The following is an 18,815-nucleotide window of genomic DNA, read 5'->3' on the forward strand; positions in this document are numbered from 1 at the left end:
GCATACTTTGAATAAAATATTTGTTATCATTCTCTTGAAATAAATGTGTTTTTTTCTTGAAAAAATACCGGTTTCATATGTATACACCTGGTATAATAAATTTAAAGTATTAGTTCTATGCTGGTTAAGCCAATTTTAAGGGCGAAAAAATTTGTTCTCCTAAAAATGTCATTTTTTTCGTAAATGATGTTATTGAGACCGAATAGAATTCACAACAAGTCTTTCTCACAGAATAAAAAATGTCAGATAAATCAGAAAAAATATGAGGGAATTTTTTGATAAAACTGTTCATCCTCAATGAGATCAAAACTTACTAAGGTTGAAAAAAATTAGACTTTTGTGAAAAAGAAAACACAAACTTCAAATAAGCATAACGTCATCGAAATTTTTTCCTTTCAAATCGAAAAAAACTGGTACCGTAATGCTTGATTTAAAATGGATTCCGTTTTTTATATTATTGACTTTCTGATCATATAAGGAAAGTTTCTCTTGACTTCTAGTATTTTTTGTTTGTTTGTTGCCTTTTTTCTGAAAAGAGAAGTTAGGAAGAAGTTACAAGTTCTGAATAGGTAAGGAAAGATCGAATAAATATTTCAAGATCCATCTTACCCTTAATCTCGATGCGAACATATCCTCAACAGACTGTGGCAGGTACTCTCTTGTGGCTGCCACTTCACGCCACTCATCAACAGAGGGATGAAGAGCAGCCAAAGCCACTTCATGAAAACTCGCGTAGTGCTTTGCCAAGGAGCACTGTCGCTCCAGAACGAAGCCGTACCTCCTTCTCTCTTGGGTCATCGCCTAAAAGTTAAACAAAGTTAAACTAAACGTTTGCTCTTCCTTTTTCACCATCAATTCAATTCAATATTTTTCATAAACTAACAAAACAGTTACAGGTAATTATAGCATTTAGATATGAAAACATCAAATATTTTGATGGGTTTCGTTCGTTTTCCGTAACATATTCTAAAATCAACTTCCTTTGCATTCATTTCCCATGCAGAAATTTCAATCGGGCCATATCGGGCCCAGATCGGGATTTCTGATCGGGGCCAGATCGTGGATGAAACACACGTCCAGACCGGGCCCAGACTGGAACTCCCGATCGGGAAACGCGATTGGTGCCCGAACGGTACCCAAGCAGTCTCATGATAATCCATTTATGAATTTCGCAAATGAATATTTCATTTAAGTAAACTTAAAACTGTCGAATGGTGGTCCTGTTCTTTCGACAAACACTTCAATTTTTTTAAATTCCAATAAAGGCATTTGAAGTTAAAATTAAAGTTGTACGAGCACGTAAAGAACAGGTTTCAAAAAAAAATTTAATTACACATTTAAGAAACGTAAGATTATTGTAGACGGTATACGTTGCGAACTCTTCAATCTCTTCATTTTACAATAAAGGCATTTTAAGTTCAACTAAAAAGTTGTACGGCCACGTAAAGGATATGTTTCGGAAAAACAATTTAATTGTACATTTAAGAAACGTGAGATTATTGCAAATGGTATAAGCTGCGAAGCAAATGTTTGTTTTTTTTGAAAACAATAGTTAAGAACCAGAAATACTTTATTCAACCATTTTTATTTCTTACAAAAAAAAAAATTTTATGAAACTTCTTAGCATACTTGAAAAAATAAAATGATCCTTATAAATGACAGCCTAGTTTTTTGACGAAAAAATTCCCTACAACTTGACATTTTCGGAAGTTTTCAAAAAATTCAGTTGTCACTTGAACAATGAAACTTTTCGGACAATGGCCTACAATCCACGATTTATTAACATTTTTCTGTAAAAAAATGAAATTCTGTGTTAATTACTTAACTAATTTTAAAAATTCGAAAAGGTAGTTGTAGATAATCTTTTCATCCAAAATTAAGTTATCAGTCATTAGGATCATTTTTCAAAGTTTGCTAAAACGCGATAGACGAAAAAAATTTTCACGAGAAATAAAAATTTGTAAATAACATATTTTTGGTTATTTAACGTATTATTGACAGCATACAATTAATTTTATTTTTTATTATTTTTCACTAGTTTTGATCTGATAGATTTTTTTTAGTTAAAATGCAATTACCTATAATGAACAAGAAAAATAGTTTTATAATTCTAAACTGTGCGCGAATAGCAACCAATTAAATACCGAATGTGAAACATGCGGAGTTCAATAAGTAGCTATCGTTGGAAGCACTACCCAATTGGTATTTTGATTCTACTACTTGATTCCAGAATACGTGTTATGAAAAGGTGTCCTTGATGTATTTTTATAACTAATTTATTATTAGTAGAATTAAATTTTAAATTGCACATTCCACTTTATCACATATTTTATTCTCAAAATCTAAAAAATATTGAAATGTTGGGCATACTGCAATCCATTTTTTGGCAAAATAGATTTTATAATTCTAACTCTACATTAAATTGAAAACCCTTGAGTTTTTAAGTGAAAAATTTAAACAAAAGTACTTAATAATTTCATGGTATCATAATATTTGTCTTATCTAATTGTAAATATACTAATTTCACCTAGAACAATTTAATTGATTATTAATTTATTTGAGGTTAAACGGCGTTTCAGTAGGAAAAGTGTCTGGACCGGTCGGTCCCAAGAATAGGTTATACAGTTTTACCGATCGAAGCCAGATCGGTATTAAATTTTAAATCGGGTGATTGCTGCACGGGTGATTATTACCAATCATATCGCCGCACGTCTAACTTCCGATCAAATTCGACCGATAAAATCGGAAAAATCAGAACTGTCACAATAAAAGTGAATTTTGAAAAAAATAATGAAGAAAATTAATTCTACTGTTAATAATTAATTCATAACATGAATAATTAATAATTCCAAACTGAGGCAAAAAATAAAAAATAGTATGTCCATGAATCTAAATTTTTTCATTTTTCTTAAGTCTAAAATCCTTTGAATTATTAAGAAAGTAATTATGATTATTTACTATTAATTTATTCATCCAAAATCTGAATAATTGAAATCCTATATATTATTTTAATTATCTTCAAATATATCAATCATATTCTCACCATAAACTTAAAAGATAACTATTTTAAAGGATATCAAAAAATATTTTACAAACATTCGAAAATCTTTAAAAGTTTAAAAATATTTTTAATATCTTCAAAACTTCTAAAATTTCTAAATATCTTTTAATATGACTCGAATTATTCCTAAAATAGTTTAAAATATTTTAAAATCAAAATAATTGCCTTCAAATATACGAGATTTTCTATCTTGACATTTTTGGATATCTTTTGAAATTTTTCCAAGTTTCTTTTTCAATTGTCTTTATAAAGTAATTCAGAAAAAAGAATATTAAAATTTTTTGCACGATTCGTGAGAAATGTTTCTTACTTTCTTTAAACCATTTAAAATTATAATTTTTGATTTTATCAGGAAACTTAAAAAAATTGATTTATTCTCTCGAAATCTTTAGAAATTCTCAAAATACTTCTAAATTTTTGTTTCAAAATATTCAAAATTCTAGACTTTGCTGTACAATTTGTAAACTATCTCGAAGTTTAAAATTATTTTTCACTTTTTCTAAAACTTAGAAATATTCTTTTAAACTTAGTCGAATTTTTCCTGCACTTTTTGTCAAATTTTAGCAAATTAAAACAATTGTAGTGTCTGTTTTGTAAATTTAAAAAAATATCTATCAACGCTTGTGTTACAGTCTCTCAGACGCTTTTCCGTCAATTTATGAAATTATTTGAAGTGATTTTAAAAACTTTAAAGTAATTTTTCATTTATAAAATTACTTCTAAACTCTTTATTCGAGTTCTTCAAAAATCTAAATTTTGATTGAAATTTTTCGATATCTTAAGTATTCTTTAACAATTATTTAAAAACAAATAATAAATCACTTTAAATTTGCTTGAAATTTGTCTAAATACTTTTAAGTTCATGATCATAATTTTTAAATCTCATTTTATTCTTGGAAATTTTAACAATTTTGCGTTAAAAACTTCCACGACTTCCTTCTCAATGTTACGAAATCATTTGAAATATTTAGAAATCTTTCCAAAACTTTCTCTTCAAATTTATTTTTTAAAATGAAAAATCTTTTCAGTTTTTCCCAGGATCTTGAAACCTTTGAAAATTCTTTCAAAAACACTTTTTTTTCATATTCATAAATCTCAGTATTCTCCTTATATTACAAATATTGCTAAAGATAAATCTCATATAATATATAGTTATAATATTTTAGTTTTTGTTTAAAAAATCTTTATTATAAATGTGAACATATATGAAAGCACCATTTCCTATGGGAAAATAAATTTAATTGACATAAGTGTTTAAATAGGCTTATAGTACTGAAAATATTGATCTAAAATTGATTAAAAATACGAAGATTCAATTTTTCATGTTGAACTTGGTATTTAAACTTTTGATTTGAAAAAAATCTAGTGAGAAATGAGAATATCGTCACGATCGAACATTTTCTTAAAAATATCGTTCGAATCCGATGAAACGTAATAGCAAATCAATATTAAGTAAATTATCGATTGATTCTCGTATCTCCTCACTTTTTCAAACTCCCATTTTTATAATTTCGTAGTCCCGAGAAGAAATTCTTATAATTTTTGGTCGGGAAATTACGAAGGAATATGAAATCTAGATATATGTAAAAAATTTAATTCACAATATATTTTTTTTAGTTACTTATTCTCTTAGATCCGACAATCTACTTAGAAAAGGACTCACATTCTTCAAGCTCTGTTCACAGAAGGCGTCAAGCTTTGACTTTTCCTCTTCAAGAATCTGCATGTTCTTCAGCTCTTTGTCCATGGCAAGTCCACTTTTGCTAGCACCTCTTGTCTTCTTTCTTTGCTTCTTCATCGTTGCAGCAGCCTTGCTATAAGTTTCGGATCTCGTCTTATGTTGCTGGAGAAACTTCTTCTGTTCGCTCTGTACAAATTTGATACCATTGTAAGGAAAGTCTCAACGAGAATTTCGAATCTACTTCCTGGTTTTGCAAATACTCACCTGAACAACTTTAGTGTCTTTCTCTAAATTAGTCTCGAGCGGCACCAACAGATCAACGTAGAATGCTTTCAACTGAAACAAAGTAACATTTTCTACAATTAGTTAAATTTAACATTGAAATAGAGGCCTTTTTCAAAGTTTCTGAAAAATGTAAAAGGTTAGTTGAGGTTTAAGTGAACAAAACATGATAAATTCATAAAAACACGAGAGCTAGAATGAAAATTAAAAATCTTTATAAAGAGAAAACGAATTAGATGGTCATTCAGTATTTTAAAAATTCTACAACCTACTATTTATACAGTTTTTATAGAATATTTAATACTTGGTTACAAAGTACACCGATTTCAATTAACATATTTGTAAAGTTACAACATTTTTAAAATGAAATTTTAATAAAATATAATTAGGTTGTACACCACGGGTAAAAAATCATATTCCTCGAGTTATTACATTACTAAAACCTTGCGTAACTGATTGCTGTCAAAAAATAGATTCATCATGGTTTGTTCGCATAATCCTAAATTTACAGGGTTCCTAGCAAATTAAATTTCAAAATTCCCTGAATTTTTAGAGACTGTTATATATTTTTTTTCTGTATGAAAATAAGCTTAAAGATAGGAGGTCAATAATGTTGATTCAGAAAAATATTGATTTCAATTTTGTCTCAAACACTTTTGGTGACAACAATCAAACTTAGCAGCCAGAATACTTTAAACATAGGTAAAATGAGGCGGCTTTTTTCACGAAAACTGTTAAATAAATTTATTTAAATATAATTAATATATAGGGGTTTAATATGCAATTCTGGAAACTCGGATTCGAAATATATTGCATTTTAAACGAAATGTTTGAATTTTCAAGCAAAAAAAATTAATTAAATACCAAAGGAGATGCATTTTCAAGATAAGAATTGAGATTTTTCAGAAGACAATTGACTTTTAAACCGGAAAAGAGGAATGTTCAATAAAAAATTTAACAAATTAACAAAAAATTAACAAAAGAGTTCAACTTTTTCCAAAACAAAATCTATCAATTCTCGATCAAGCATTTGCATTGAAACAAAATTCTTAAGTTGCAAGTTCAACAGACAAATTTCGAACAAAATAGTAGAATTTTAAAAAAACAATTATAAATTTTTATCCAAATGATCGGATAATCAATTTTCAAACAAACACAAAGTAAACTTTAACTAAAAAATGGCTGAATTTTAATTCGAATAGAGTAATTTTATATCAAAATAAAGATAAATTTTCAACAGAGCAGTTAAACTTTTGACCAAATAGAAGACTTTCTGCAATAATAGTTGGATTTTTAACAAGAGAGTTGAATGTTTAAACAGATAGTTGGTTTTCGACATAAAATGATGAATCTTCAACAACAAAAATTAAACTTCAACCAAACACGGTTGCATTTTCGACCAAATAGTTGAATATTCAAGCGAAAAAGACGAATTATTATGAAAAAAGCTGATTATGAAATTGTAAAGGATGAATAAAAAAATGGTTAAATTTTCAAATAAAAAATACACTTTTTAACGAAATATTTAATTTTTCAAATTAAAAATACACTCTTAAAAAATTCTCTTAAACAAGAAAATAAATTTCGGGTCACATGATAAAGCTTCAACATAAAAAAATAATTTTTAACAGAGGAGCTTATTTTTCAATCAAGTAGTTGAATTTTCAAAAAACAAAAGAAGAATTTTGAACAAAATAACTGTTGAATTTTTAACCCGGAAATATAAATGTTCAATCAAACAATCGAATTTTCAACAAACTGTGATAATTCTAAGCCAAACAGGCGAATTTTCCAAAAATAAAAGTTCATTTCGACGGAAAGAGATTATTCTTCAGAGCAAAAAGACAAATCTTGAAAAAAAGAAATATATTTCAGTCAGAAAGAAAACCCAATTCAAATCAAATTCTTGAACTTTAGAGCTAAAAAAGCTTTATGAAAAAAAATTTTCACACCAAATGTTTGAATTTTGAAACAAAAATAATTCAATTTCAACGAAACACTGTTACCTGTTCAAAGAAGAAAATGAAATTTCCACAAAATATTTGAATCTTTATACAAAACAAATAATTTTTAACAAACCAGTTAAAATTTTGAAAAATAGTTCAATTTTTGTCACAAAAAAGTGTGTTTTCAATCGAATAGTTGAATTTTAAACGAAATTATGGAATCTTCATTCAAAAAGTAGAATTTTCAACTAATGTATAAATTCTGAGTCAAAAATTTTAGAGCAGACTCTTCAAATAATTAGAATTTACTTTTCACAATTTAGTTTGAATTTAAACGAAAAATCGAGAAAAACAGGTTGTTTCATGGAAGCAGGAAAAAAAGAAAAATTCTTCAAATAAGAGGAAAAGAGAATAATAAAGCTACCATGATGGTAATCTCACTATATCATTATTAGAGACCATAAATTTAATAACTTCCTACAAAAATGTCTTAACTTTGTTATAAGCTTTCATAGCTGCAAAAATATAATAAGAAACTCTTATAATGAACGAAACTTGATGGATTATAATTCATTCCATAAAGTCAAGAATCATTTTCGTTCTGCATTCGGAACAAGAAAATGCAGTATCCTAAGGTTTTTATGTATTCAAGAACGTAATTTTTCATATTAGCGCAAGTGAACTATTAATTTTTATTTGTATTGAAGTCATTCGGCCTTTATTTTGATGTCTTGTAATTCTTTTTCAAACTTGATTTTTTTCCCTTCCTAAAGCATTGTCAAAGGGAAAACCTTCATATTTTAAAACATAAATACCAAATAATTTTAAAAAAAGGTAAAAAAAAAGTCTCAACAATAAAAAGTTCTTCAATTTTTAATATTTCTGGCTAAAATTTCTTTCTTCAAATATTTTCCAGGCAAAAATCGATTTAAGGGTCTGAGTGACCTATAGTTTGCTCTGAGCGCTAAATGCGTTTTACGTGTCCCCACAACTTCTTCTAGGGCTGAAAAAATAATTTAAGTCGCCTAACCTGCATTTCTTTAAATTGGAATGTAAAGAAAATGCAGTGTGTCAAATGCCCCTTGTCGGACACCGTTGTATCGAATAATGTTTTCTTAGACCAAGTCCGCAGGGCCGCCAACTATTTAATTGTGCTTTAAAGCTTAAGGTTAACCCTCGCAAACCCCCTTAGGGCGAGAAAACATTCAAGTTTGATCAAGAGTTACAAAAATTTAAAGTAAAGGCACCGAATTAATTTTTAGACATAATATTATTTATTATTACAATAATTTTAATTTAAAAATTGATGAACAATTTAAACTTCACTTTTTCAAATTCTAAATTTTTATACTATTAATAATTCTAGAATGTAGTATTCATTTTCTCAAGTGTAAAATCTTAACTCAGAAATCTTTTCAAATTAAAAACCTGGATGTCAAAACCTCTCTTTTAGATGCATTATGGTAAAAATATTCGAGCTCTGCAAAGAGCGAACTTTTACACCTTACCTTCCTCGTTCCGAATATAGTGACCTACTTCTAGTGTAATTACTTTGCTGGCAAAAATATAAATATGCATATCAATCTAAATTTACATGGTTTTGGTATTTTATTATAAATAAAGTTATCTTTTACTATTAATTTCAAATGCCTTTACCAATTTATTATTGATTTATTTCCAAATATTAGAAGTTCAAATATTAAATTTTTAAGATTATTTAAGTCCTGGTATGGTTCTTTTTTTTAAAATAAAAGTATAGGTTTGGAATTTTTATGAAAATTATCATGGATATAAATTCAAATTAAGACATTTTGGCCTATCGTTTCATCCAGCCTATATAAAATTTTTTTGTGATTCTTCTGAGTATAATTAGTTTTTTGAACTCGTTGTTATTCGCGAATTCATTAATTATTCACTCCGAATTTATCAATCTGTTTCAAGCTGAAGGCAACGATTGCTGGTTAGCCGTGGGTCAGAAAAAATCGAAAAATCAAAGAAAAGTTAGGTACTTTGAAAACAATTTCGCAAAAGTCAAAGAATTTGAATGAGATGCACTTTAAATAATTTTCTAGGATAATAAATTTGAATTAAAAATTGGCAGAGAAAGTGCAAAATTAATCAGGAAAAGTTATGAAATTTTGAAAGTAAATTTTCCGGCCACCCTAATGTAATATATAATAATTCAGTTTAAATTTTTATTATTTGGTTGACAATTCTGTAATTTTGTAGAAAGTCATAGTTTTGGTTCAAACTTTAAAGATGATTGAAAATACGTCTTTATTTGTTTTTTGAGAATTCATATCATTTAATTAAAAATTTACCTTTTTGAGAAAAAATTTGTTTTCGGGCTTAAAAATTCAGCAATTTGAATCAACTTCTTTTCTTGTCTGGGTGTTCCCTATTAATTGAAAATTCTTCCCTTGGTTGTAAAATTCAATTTCAGCATTGAAATTTGAATCAGTTTTTTAAAAATTAATTTTTTTCGTTTTTTTTTTGGAAATTCATCAATTTCCTTGAGAATTCACCTTTTTGGTGGCTCCAAAATCTAACTTTTATTTTGAAAATTAGCTCTTTCTTCCTTTTGAAATATTTACCATTATATTTCTTGTTTAGGATTCATAATCCATTCATTCATAGTCCAATTATTTTGCCGACAATTAACATCTTTGTTAAAAATGTGTCTTTTATAGAAAATAATCTTTTTGGTGGAAAAAGACTGTTTTGGTGTTGAAAATTACACTGGAATTTTTTTGGTTGGTAATTAAACATTTTTTTCTTATTTATTCTTTTAGATTTAAAAATTCATATTTTACGATAGAAATTTAATCTTTATTGACTAAAAATGAATTTGTCTTTAATTGGAAACAAATCTTCCTTGGTTGAGGATTTACATTTTTTTAAATTATTTTTTTTTATTGGCAACTGTTTAGTTAAATTTTTTTTTTTTGTTAATAATTTTGTATGGATTTTTTTTGTTACAAAATCATTTTTTGCAAAGAAAATCCATTATTTTAGTTGAGAATTAATTTTTTGTTGAAAAATAAGATTTTCTTGTTAAAATTTAATTTTAGTTTCACTATTTGTGGGCTTAAGAGTTTAACTATTTTGTTGATAATTTAATTATTTTCTTCGAAATTCAAATATTTTAAAAATAAATCATCTTCTTGATTAGAAAAAAAAACATTTTTTACATTTTTGAATTTTACTTTCAAATTTATTTATTCCGCTTATTAATGATTATATATTTAAAATTTTATAAGATTAAAATTTTTAGTTTTAAATATCATCCTCCCAGCTATTTATTACGTCTTTTTGCAAAATTAACGCTTTCCAATACTTTAATCTAAAAATTATAATTTTCGATTTAAAAAAGTTACATTTTTTAATTCTTTATTAAATTTCCTTTAACTTAAAATCTGATAAAAATGACTGAATTGACTTTCGTCGAAAATTAAGAGTTACTATTTAGTCTTCAAACCTCTATACATTTAAACTTTTTGAAAATGACCCATATGCAGAGAGGCTTCTTGGACTCTTTAAAAAATCCCCTGATAAATCCAATAACCCCTCAGTGAGCTGAATCTATAAATTCACGTGCATGTGACAGATCGACTGTTTTATAGACAAATATCCTGTCATCAGCGTTGCCCAAAAAAAACACTAAGCCCATCCGAATATCAGGGTCACTTGTGTATTTTTTTGGTGAAAAGCGACGCATATTCGTTTTCATCTCCCTTTCGCTTTAATAAACACTGATTAGAGTTGGAATTTTGTACCTCCTTCTCTTCTGAATTTGATCTCGTTTCACCGCGAAATGCGTTTACAGAGTCAGCCACTTCAAAATCAAACGAATCTGCTAAAAAACGAACGGACGTCCAAAAGAGTATAAAGAGTTAAAAGGATAGGATAACAAGACTAACAAGCACTTTTTTGCTAAACTCGCAGCACCAAATCGCGAAAGCTTGAAACTTACTTCCCTCATCCCCCTCCACCCTTACCAATTCATCTTCAATCAGAATATTCCGAAATCATGAGATTATCCCAGACACAGTTACACATCTTTTTACTCGATATTCGGTTGGCCTTATTATTTCCGGTTATATCTTCGCCAAAAATCCTTATTTCTGGAAACCTTTTTTGAAATATTGTACATCAATGGATTTATGGATTTAATATACATAAAACTTGTCATAAAGTTGGTGGAATTTATAGAGAGAATTGGCTGTATTTTACTAAATAGTAGAACCTCTAGTAATAATCCTGCGCAATTTGCTTTTGTTAACAATATAGGCAAGTCTATCATTGATTTAGTCTGGGTTAATATAAAGGGAGCCATAAGTATTAAAGACTTGAAAGTATTGCATATTGTGACTTTTTCAGACCATTTTCCGATTGCAGTTACATTAGACACTATTCTGAGAGACATTATTGAAGAATCTAAATTAAAATGGAAAGACAAATTTACGGGAAAATACATAGAAATTTTGAACGCTGCTCCTTGTGTTCCACCGGCTGATCTTTTAGAACATGCAGAGAGCTAAGCAAACATAATTTATGATTCTGCATCAAAAGCAGGAATGATTTTGAATATTAATAAAAAATGGGTATGTCAAAACCTTGGTTTGATGCGGAATGCCTGGAATGCAAAAAATCACTGAGAGGAATGCTCAAAGATTGTGAAGGGGGGTTGTTCGGGCCTGATTTAATAACTCTGTATAATAATAAAAAAGGACCTTTCAATCTTAGATAATTTTCAAATGGCTAAAGATTCAAAGACTTTCTGGAAAATAATAAATTGTTATAAATATAAACCCATTAGTAAATACTGCCGTACAAACTAAAAAGATACATAAGTGACATTGCCGCTCAGGTCGACTTTTTCATTGCCAAGCGGCAATATCACTTACGTATCTTTTTAGTTTGTACGGCAGAATACTTGATAGAACTATAAAAATGGTTTGAATATTTTCAAACAATATATCCCAACGCAAAGATGTAACTTTGACGATGATATATAATCATGCTTGTAACTCTAGCTTAGACTCAACGATTACAGTTGATGAAATGTTAATAAGCCTTCAAAAATGTAAAAACGGCAAATCAGCAGGACCGAACGGGATAAATTACGAATTTCTTAAAAATTTACCGAGCAATTGGGTGGAAAATGTAAGCTCCCTTTTCAATAAAATCTTAGAAAAAGAGGAGATTCCAGATTCCTGGGCACAAATACACATAAAAAGGATACACAAGAAGGCTGACAGGTCAGATCCGAACAACTACCGACCTATAGCGCTGATCAACTGTATTACCAAAGTTTTCACGCAGATTTTGACGCAAAAAATGATAAATTGGGCCGAAAATATGAAATTGTTACCAGAATACCAATCAGGATTCCGAAAAAATCGTAGCTGCCTAGACCATGTTTTCTCCCTGAACGCTTTAATTCAAAATCGACTCTGTTTGGATAGGGGTAAGCTTTTCGTTTTATTTGTAGATTTTCGATGTTCATTTCCTTGGATAAAACATGATCTTTTATGGAAAAAAATTTATGCGATGGGTAAAGGCTCTAAATTCATTAAAATTCTGATCGATTTATATGATAAAGCCAATATGTCTGTTAGGGGAAGTGCGAGGACTTCGAAGGCTACTGATGTAACAAGGGGAGTTCTGCAGGGTGAGGTTATGAGCCCGATTCTATTTTCCTTATTCTTTGGAGACTTCGAGAAATTTATGAAAGTGGAAGGAATTAGAGGTGTCTCCATAAATCATGTAATAGAAATTATTCTTTTGACATATGCCGATGATTTAGCTATAATTGCAGACATACAAGTGCAAATGAGAAAAATTCTGAAGTGCTTACTTAAATATTGTAATCATAATGGTCTTCAGGTAAATGAAGGTAAGACAAAAATTGATATATTTGAGAATGGAGGACACCATAATAAGAAGAAATATAAGCCTTTTATGTACGGAAATACTGAAATCGAATTGGTTAAAAATTATACTTATTTAGAAATATCCTTTTCGCAATCTGAAATTTTTTCAAACGCGGCTCAAATAGCTATCAGTAGGGCTATCACTCAAGAAGCGATGATCGCACTTCTAAATAAAATAAAGTTGAATTCATGGAAACCAATCGAAAGTTTCTAATAGTCTGGTCGCTAGTACGCTAATGTATGGAGCAGAAGTATGGCGTCTTACGTATTGTGACGAAATAGAAAAAATACGAACCACGTTTTTCAAAAGGATTTTGCATGCTAATTTGAATACACCCACATATGCTGTGAGAATTGAGATTAGCGCGCGCAAATTGGCGGCTTCTGTATTTAAAAGAATTCTAAATTATATTGAAAGAGTGCTTTGTATGGAGGACGATAGATATCCAAAAATATTCTTTTTGCGGTTAAACCGATTAGCTGAAAATAAATCCACTTTAACAAAATATAACTAGTGCTCACAAGTAACAAACTTTTTGAAATAATAGGGGAGAAAGATAACTGGAATTCTTTGTCTTTGTCCTCCATACAGAGTAACAAAGTTCGCTTAGTTACTGCTTACGAATCGTTCATATATAGCGAAGATTTGAGAAAGCTACTTGGTTCCCAATCTATGCAGATTCTGCCCACCTAACCTATACATGAAGGTACTCAAAAATATCTCACATCAAGAATCCCAATTAGCTATCTTAGAATTATGGTTCAAATCAGATTCTCAAATAATTATCAAACAAAATTATCAATTAAAGAAAAAACTTATAGAATAGATGGTGCAGAAAGGTGCAGTGGTTGTGAATTGCAAGATCTGGAGAATGGATATCGTATATTGGTTGAATGTCCCGACTACGACGAAATACGTAAACTATATATTTGTAAAAGCGAAGATTTTGCTAAAATAAGAGATGAATGGACGGGGCTCCTTGGCACAACTCAAACAGATATTGCCAAAAAGATTTTCCTATTTATAGAAAAGGCACTTGAAGGAAGATATTATAGATAAAATTGTTGTATTAACTTGGTGTAACTCCTTTGTATGGACCTATAGGTTCTAAGACAAATAAACTACTACTACATGCAACTTGTCATAGTGTGGTATTTGATTTTTAATGGGTTAGTAATAAATATTTAAAAATGTCACTACAGATATTTTTTTTAAAGACTTTCATGGAAAATCAAGAATTGTGGTTATTGGACGGTTATGATTTTTTGAATAGAATTCTGATCAATAAAGGACCCCACACAAAAAAATATTCATAATTATTCGAAGCTTTTAAATTCCAAAATATGAATTTAATTTTATATAACCATAAATCGAACAATTAATAAAATGAGTTAAAACTATTTGATACTATTTTGAGAATTCTTGTAATGAAATTCTTCAGACATTCTTTTTTCTATTAAAGAGAATTAATGTAATTAAAAGAATAAATTAGACGGCAGATTACTTTAACAGATAAGGGGCACAAAGTATGTGATAGTTGAGGTGGAGATTGTTTCAAAATATAATTCTGCATTTTAAATGCAATCAAAAAATCATCATGGGGGGGGGGTAGATTCTGGAAAAATGTATTGCGTATTTTGTTAATGACCCTTCTTGTTTTCAAGAAGCTTGCCCTTTTTTTAATGTTCTTACGCTTAATTTGAAACTGGATTAATACAACCCAACAAGAAAATCCCATCACTCTTGAATAAAAGTTTATTTTTTCATTTTATCGTTTTCATTTTTTTCAAGAGTCTGCCATTATATTCTTGGTTCATAATTAATTTCAATTGGTTAAAAAGTTAATTTTCTTGGTTAAAAAATAAACTTTTGGATTAAAAATTCAACGCTCTGTTTGAATTTTGGAATGTGTTCTTGAAAATTTATTTTTTAATAAAGATTTATAATTTTAGATTAAATGCATCTCATTGATTGGAAATATTATTACTTTGCTAATATTCCTTTTCTTCCGGTTGAGAATTAATTTTCTTCGTTCAAAATCTAACAATTCCATTTTGGTTTAAAATTTACATTTTTCTTTGAAAATTGCACTTTTCAGGTTGAATATGCATGTATTTTGTTTAAAATTCGTCTTTTTTATAGAAAACTATTTTTCTTGTTTAAGATTTATCCTTTTAATTTAAAGTGCAAAAAATTAATTAAAATTATCTGTTTTTGGTTCAGGATGAATCTATTTTGTTGAAAATCGGTCCTTTTGTGGTTTAATTCAACTGCTTTTGTCAACGCGTTATGGGAACTAACATCCTCAGTGAGTCTTAAAGGGTTAAAATAGGAATTTTTTAAATTTAAATATGAAATATTATATGTTTTGTTGAAAATGCATTTTTTATTTGAAAAATAAAATACTTGGTTGAGAGTTGAGAATCCATATTTTTCGGTTGCAAATGGGACTATTTTTTATAAAATGCATCTTTCTGGTTAAAAATGTAATAATTTGGTTCAAAATTAACATTTTCTTTAGGATTTCAGATTATATGTTGAAAAATTCATGTCTTTTTCTTAAATTTAAAGATTTTGCTAAAAAAGTAAAATATATGTTTAAAAATTGGACTATTTACATGAAAATGGATCTATTTCGTTCTAAATTCTTTTTTTTTTCATGGTTGAAAGTAAATTTTGTTATCTGAATAATTTGTTTAAACAATTACTTTTTCTAAATTAAATAAACTATTAACTCACTTCAAATGAAAAGCAAACAAGCAGTTGGATATTTTATTAAAAAATCGGAACATTCTAGCATTATTCAAATTTAATATTATTAAAAATAATAAAAGTGGAAAAATTATATGCAAAGCGCGTCTTTCTATCTCTATTTTGAGAGAAATTTTATAAAAACAATTATAAATTGTTTTAAATATGCATATGATTATCTAGTTTAGTAGTACAACATATTTTTTTATGTATAAGAAAGAATTTGCGATGAAAGAAGCAAAAAATCATAATCGACTGTAAACACTAGCAAACCCCATTTTTCATTTAGAGATCATTCACAAAATACTTGATAATTTTAGGGGAGGGGGGTCTGCCAAAATCTCCCTTATGAAGGTTTTTGGGGATCCTATAGAAGAGGCTTATGGGGCGATATTTAAAAAGTAATATTTTATTTGTATTCTATAGAAATACATTTTAAACTCTATGGGCCTGAAGCGACCGCCAAATATAATTTTTTTTAAATTGATTTCTTTTTGTTATCTTTTATTTTCAGTTTTTTAAATTAATGTTTGTTACATAACTTTTGATTACGTACTGCGAAAAAACTGCTATTGTTTATTTTATCATCAAAACTAATTTTTGACACCATTTTTTATACGGACTCATCTGAACTTGATTCTATATTGTATCAAACAGTCGAACTGGAATGAAATTTAAAACCAAATTTAAAAAAAAATTTGAAATGAAACTAATATTATATGCTTCTAAATATGTCCATATCTATAGTTTGAAAATCCAAACAATCAAATTGTAACAGCCAATATTTTTGGAACAAGAAAATTTAAACTTTATACAATTTGAGGATTTTAAATATTGAAATTGGTTAGTAAAAGAATTTTTTTAGAAAATATTATGTTTTGAGACAAAATAAATAATTTTTTTAATCTGTTTGCACTGATATTTTTTAACAATTATTATCATTTAATTTAAAAAAATTCTCCTAATTCTTTTTTTGATCAATATTAATTTTCTCGGCACAAGAAAATGTGTTTGGGTCAAACTTTTTTTTTCATTCTGCATCTACATAACTCCAGAGCAAGTTTTTATTTTTACAAAAAATTATGAATTCGGTGTCACATTATTTTAGATAATTAATACTATTAAATACAAGCATTTAGAATAATAGTAATTTTATATTTTAATGCAAAAAATGCGCTACTCAGTACTATGACATTACAGCTGCCTTCTACACATTGCTTTTTTCTTCTCTCCCCCTTTCAGTTTCCACTCTGATCTTGTATAAATTTGAACGAACTGAAAGCTCGGCTAGTGCTTTAACATTCGTTTTTTTGCCAGCAGCAAGTTTTCTGTGTACAACTGTCTAGCCAGAAAACTCAGCATACAGGCGCACAGTAATTTCCAACGACGACAGAAGATTTCCGAGGTTTCGCCCTTTGACCTTTCTTTTTCACCTCATCCTGGCCCACGGATCTCTTTCACTTTAAATATACCTCTTTAGCATCAGGGCTTTACGAATCATGCCCCAGAAACCTTTGAACTTCGCAGAGACCAACAAATGCGTTTAATTCGATCATCGCGAACTAAGAACCCACAATCTACACCTACTTCTTTTAGAAAAAGAGAAGAAAAGAAATTCTTGGAAAACTGGCTTCCTTCCAAGAAAAGTGGGGTAAGGAAATCCCGAGAGCAAAATAAAAAGCTGCCGTGGATATCGCATCCAGCGGGAAATATCGACTTATCATTAATTCATGGACTCGAAAGCTTCTTACAGTAAGCAACCAGCGAGAAACATGAAGCAATGGAGAAACAAAAGTATGAAAAAAAACTAGCCGACCTTTTTAGAATTCTATCTCGAATCCGAGAGGATTTTTCTTCCTTTTCTTTTAAATGTTGTTTGCCTTTGTAAACAAAATCGGTTCTGAATGCCCCAATTCAAAAGTTATCTTTTGCACAAATTTTATTTCATCGTTTTTAAGCCAACTGTCTCGCTACCAAATCACATAATTACTTAAATATTGTATGCTATTCAAATATGGAATAGTGTCAGCGCGTGTATAACGTACTTCGCTTTAAATTGCTTGCTCTATCAATTTCTGATTTGTTTTCTTGAACTCTGTTCTACGACTCAGTTCTACAGATTTTTAATTGAGGAGGGTTAATTGAAAAGTGGTTGCATCGCTCTATAGAAATTATATGAATGTTAATCAATGCCGCTTTTCAGGCGAAAGAAGGCTCATTAAATGCAATTAAAGTAGAATTAATTACCGACAAAACTGATAAAAGACTAATAGAGTATTATTTTTAACTAATAACATAATTTTAATACAAGTATCAAAATAAAACTATTTATTAATTTAAGTTCATGTAAGGGTTTTTGTTGGTCAAATATGAAAATTTTATATAATACTTCACACTATATATAAACAATACATAATATTTTTGCCTGGGAATTGGTAATACATTGATCATTCGAAAGTTGAACGAAAACTATGATGACTTATTTCGCATCTTAATTTTTATTTCTTTATGCAAGTTTTTCAAAAAAAAGAAAATGTGTTGCACCCTTTTGATATTTATCAACGCACCAGATAATCCTCAATTTCAAAAAAATCCTATAGCGAGTTGTCGTGCCAAATAATAACTATTTCAAAGTACTTTTTCTGGTAAAATTCCTAATCGAAAAAAATTATACTTTTTACATGGATAGACATTTGGATATTGACGTTTGAAAAAGTAATACATTCTGATTTTTGTCAATGTAAAGCATCGGGTTACAAAAAACGAGACTCAAAGAACATACAGTGAATATTATCATCTATATCTATAAATAAAAATAAAAACGTTTCAAAGAGTGGTTTTTAAGAAAATCTGTTTTGAAGAATTTTAGACAAATTTCCGCCATTTTATCTTTTTTTTCTTCATTTTTTGGACCAATTGAAAGAACAGGAAGTCCTGCATTTAAAGAATATTGCATTTAAACACAACTCCTCTCATTTTTTACAAATTTGCACAAAAATAAATGTTTTAGGCAATTCGTGAAATGCATGTCAGGTATTAAAAAAATTAATTTAAAAAAATGTATGTAGTATCATGTAGGCACGATAACTTTCGAAAGAATGATAAGATTTCCTTGATCTTTTTCACAGATTTTAAAGACTAAAAAGAATAAACGAGT

The 18,815-nt window shown here is 28.5% G+C and overlaps 1 protein-coding gene across 1 annotated transcript in view; it reads right to left on the reverse strand.

Moving 5' to 3' along the window:
• Positions 1-18,815, reverse strand: part of LOC117170934 — a 507,802-nt gene that overhangs the window by 20,498 nt on the left and 468,489 nt on the right. The window contains exons 6-8 of the mRNA XM_033357981.1: positions 5,007-5,078; positions 4,725-4,928; positions 610-801 (exon numbers count right to left, since the gene is read on the reverse strand). Of these exons, the coding sequence (XP_033213872.1) occupies positions 610-801; positions 4,725-4,928; positions 5,007-5,078 (468 nt within the window). The remainder of the gene's footprint in view (positions 1-609; positions 802-4,724; positions 4,929-5,006; positions 5,079-18,815) is intronic.

The sequence above is a fragment of the Belonocnema kinseyi genome, chromosome 4 (assembly GCF_010883055.1).
Source record: "Belonocnema kinseyi isolate 2016_QV_RU_SX_M_011 chromosome 4, B_treatae_v1, whole genome shotgun sequence".
Classification (NCBI taxonomy): Eukaryota; Metazoa; Arthropoda; class Insecta; order Hymenoptera; family Cynipidae; genus Belonocnema; species Belonocnema kinseyi.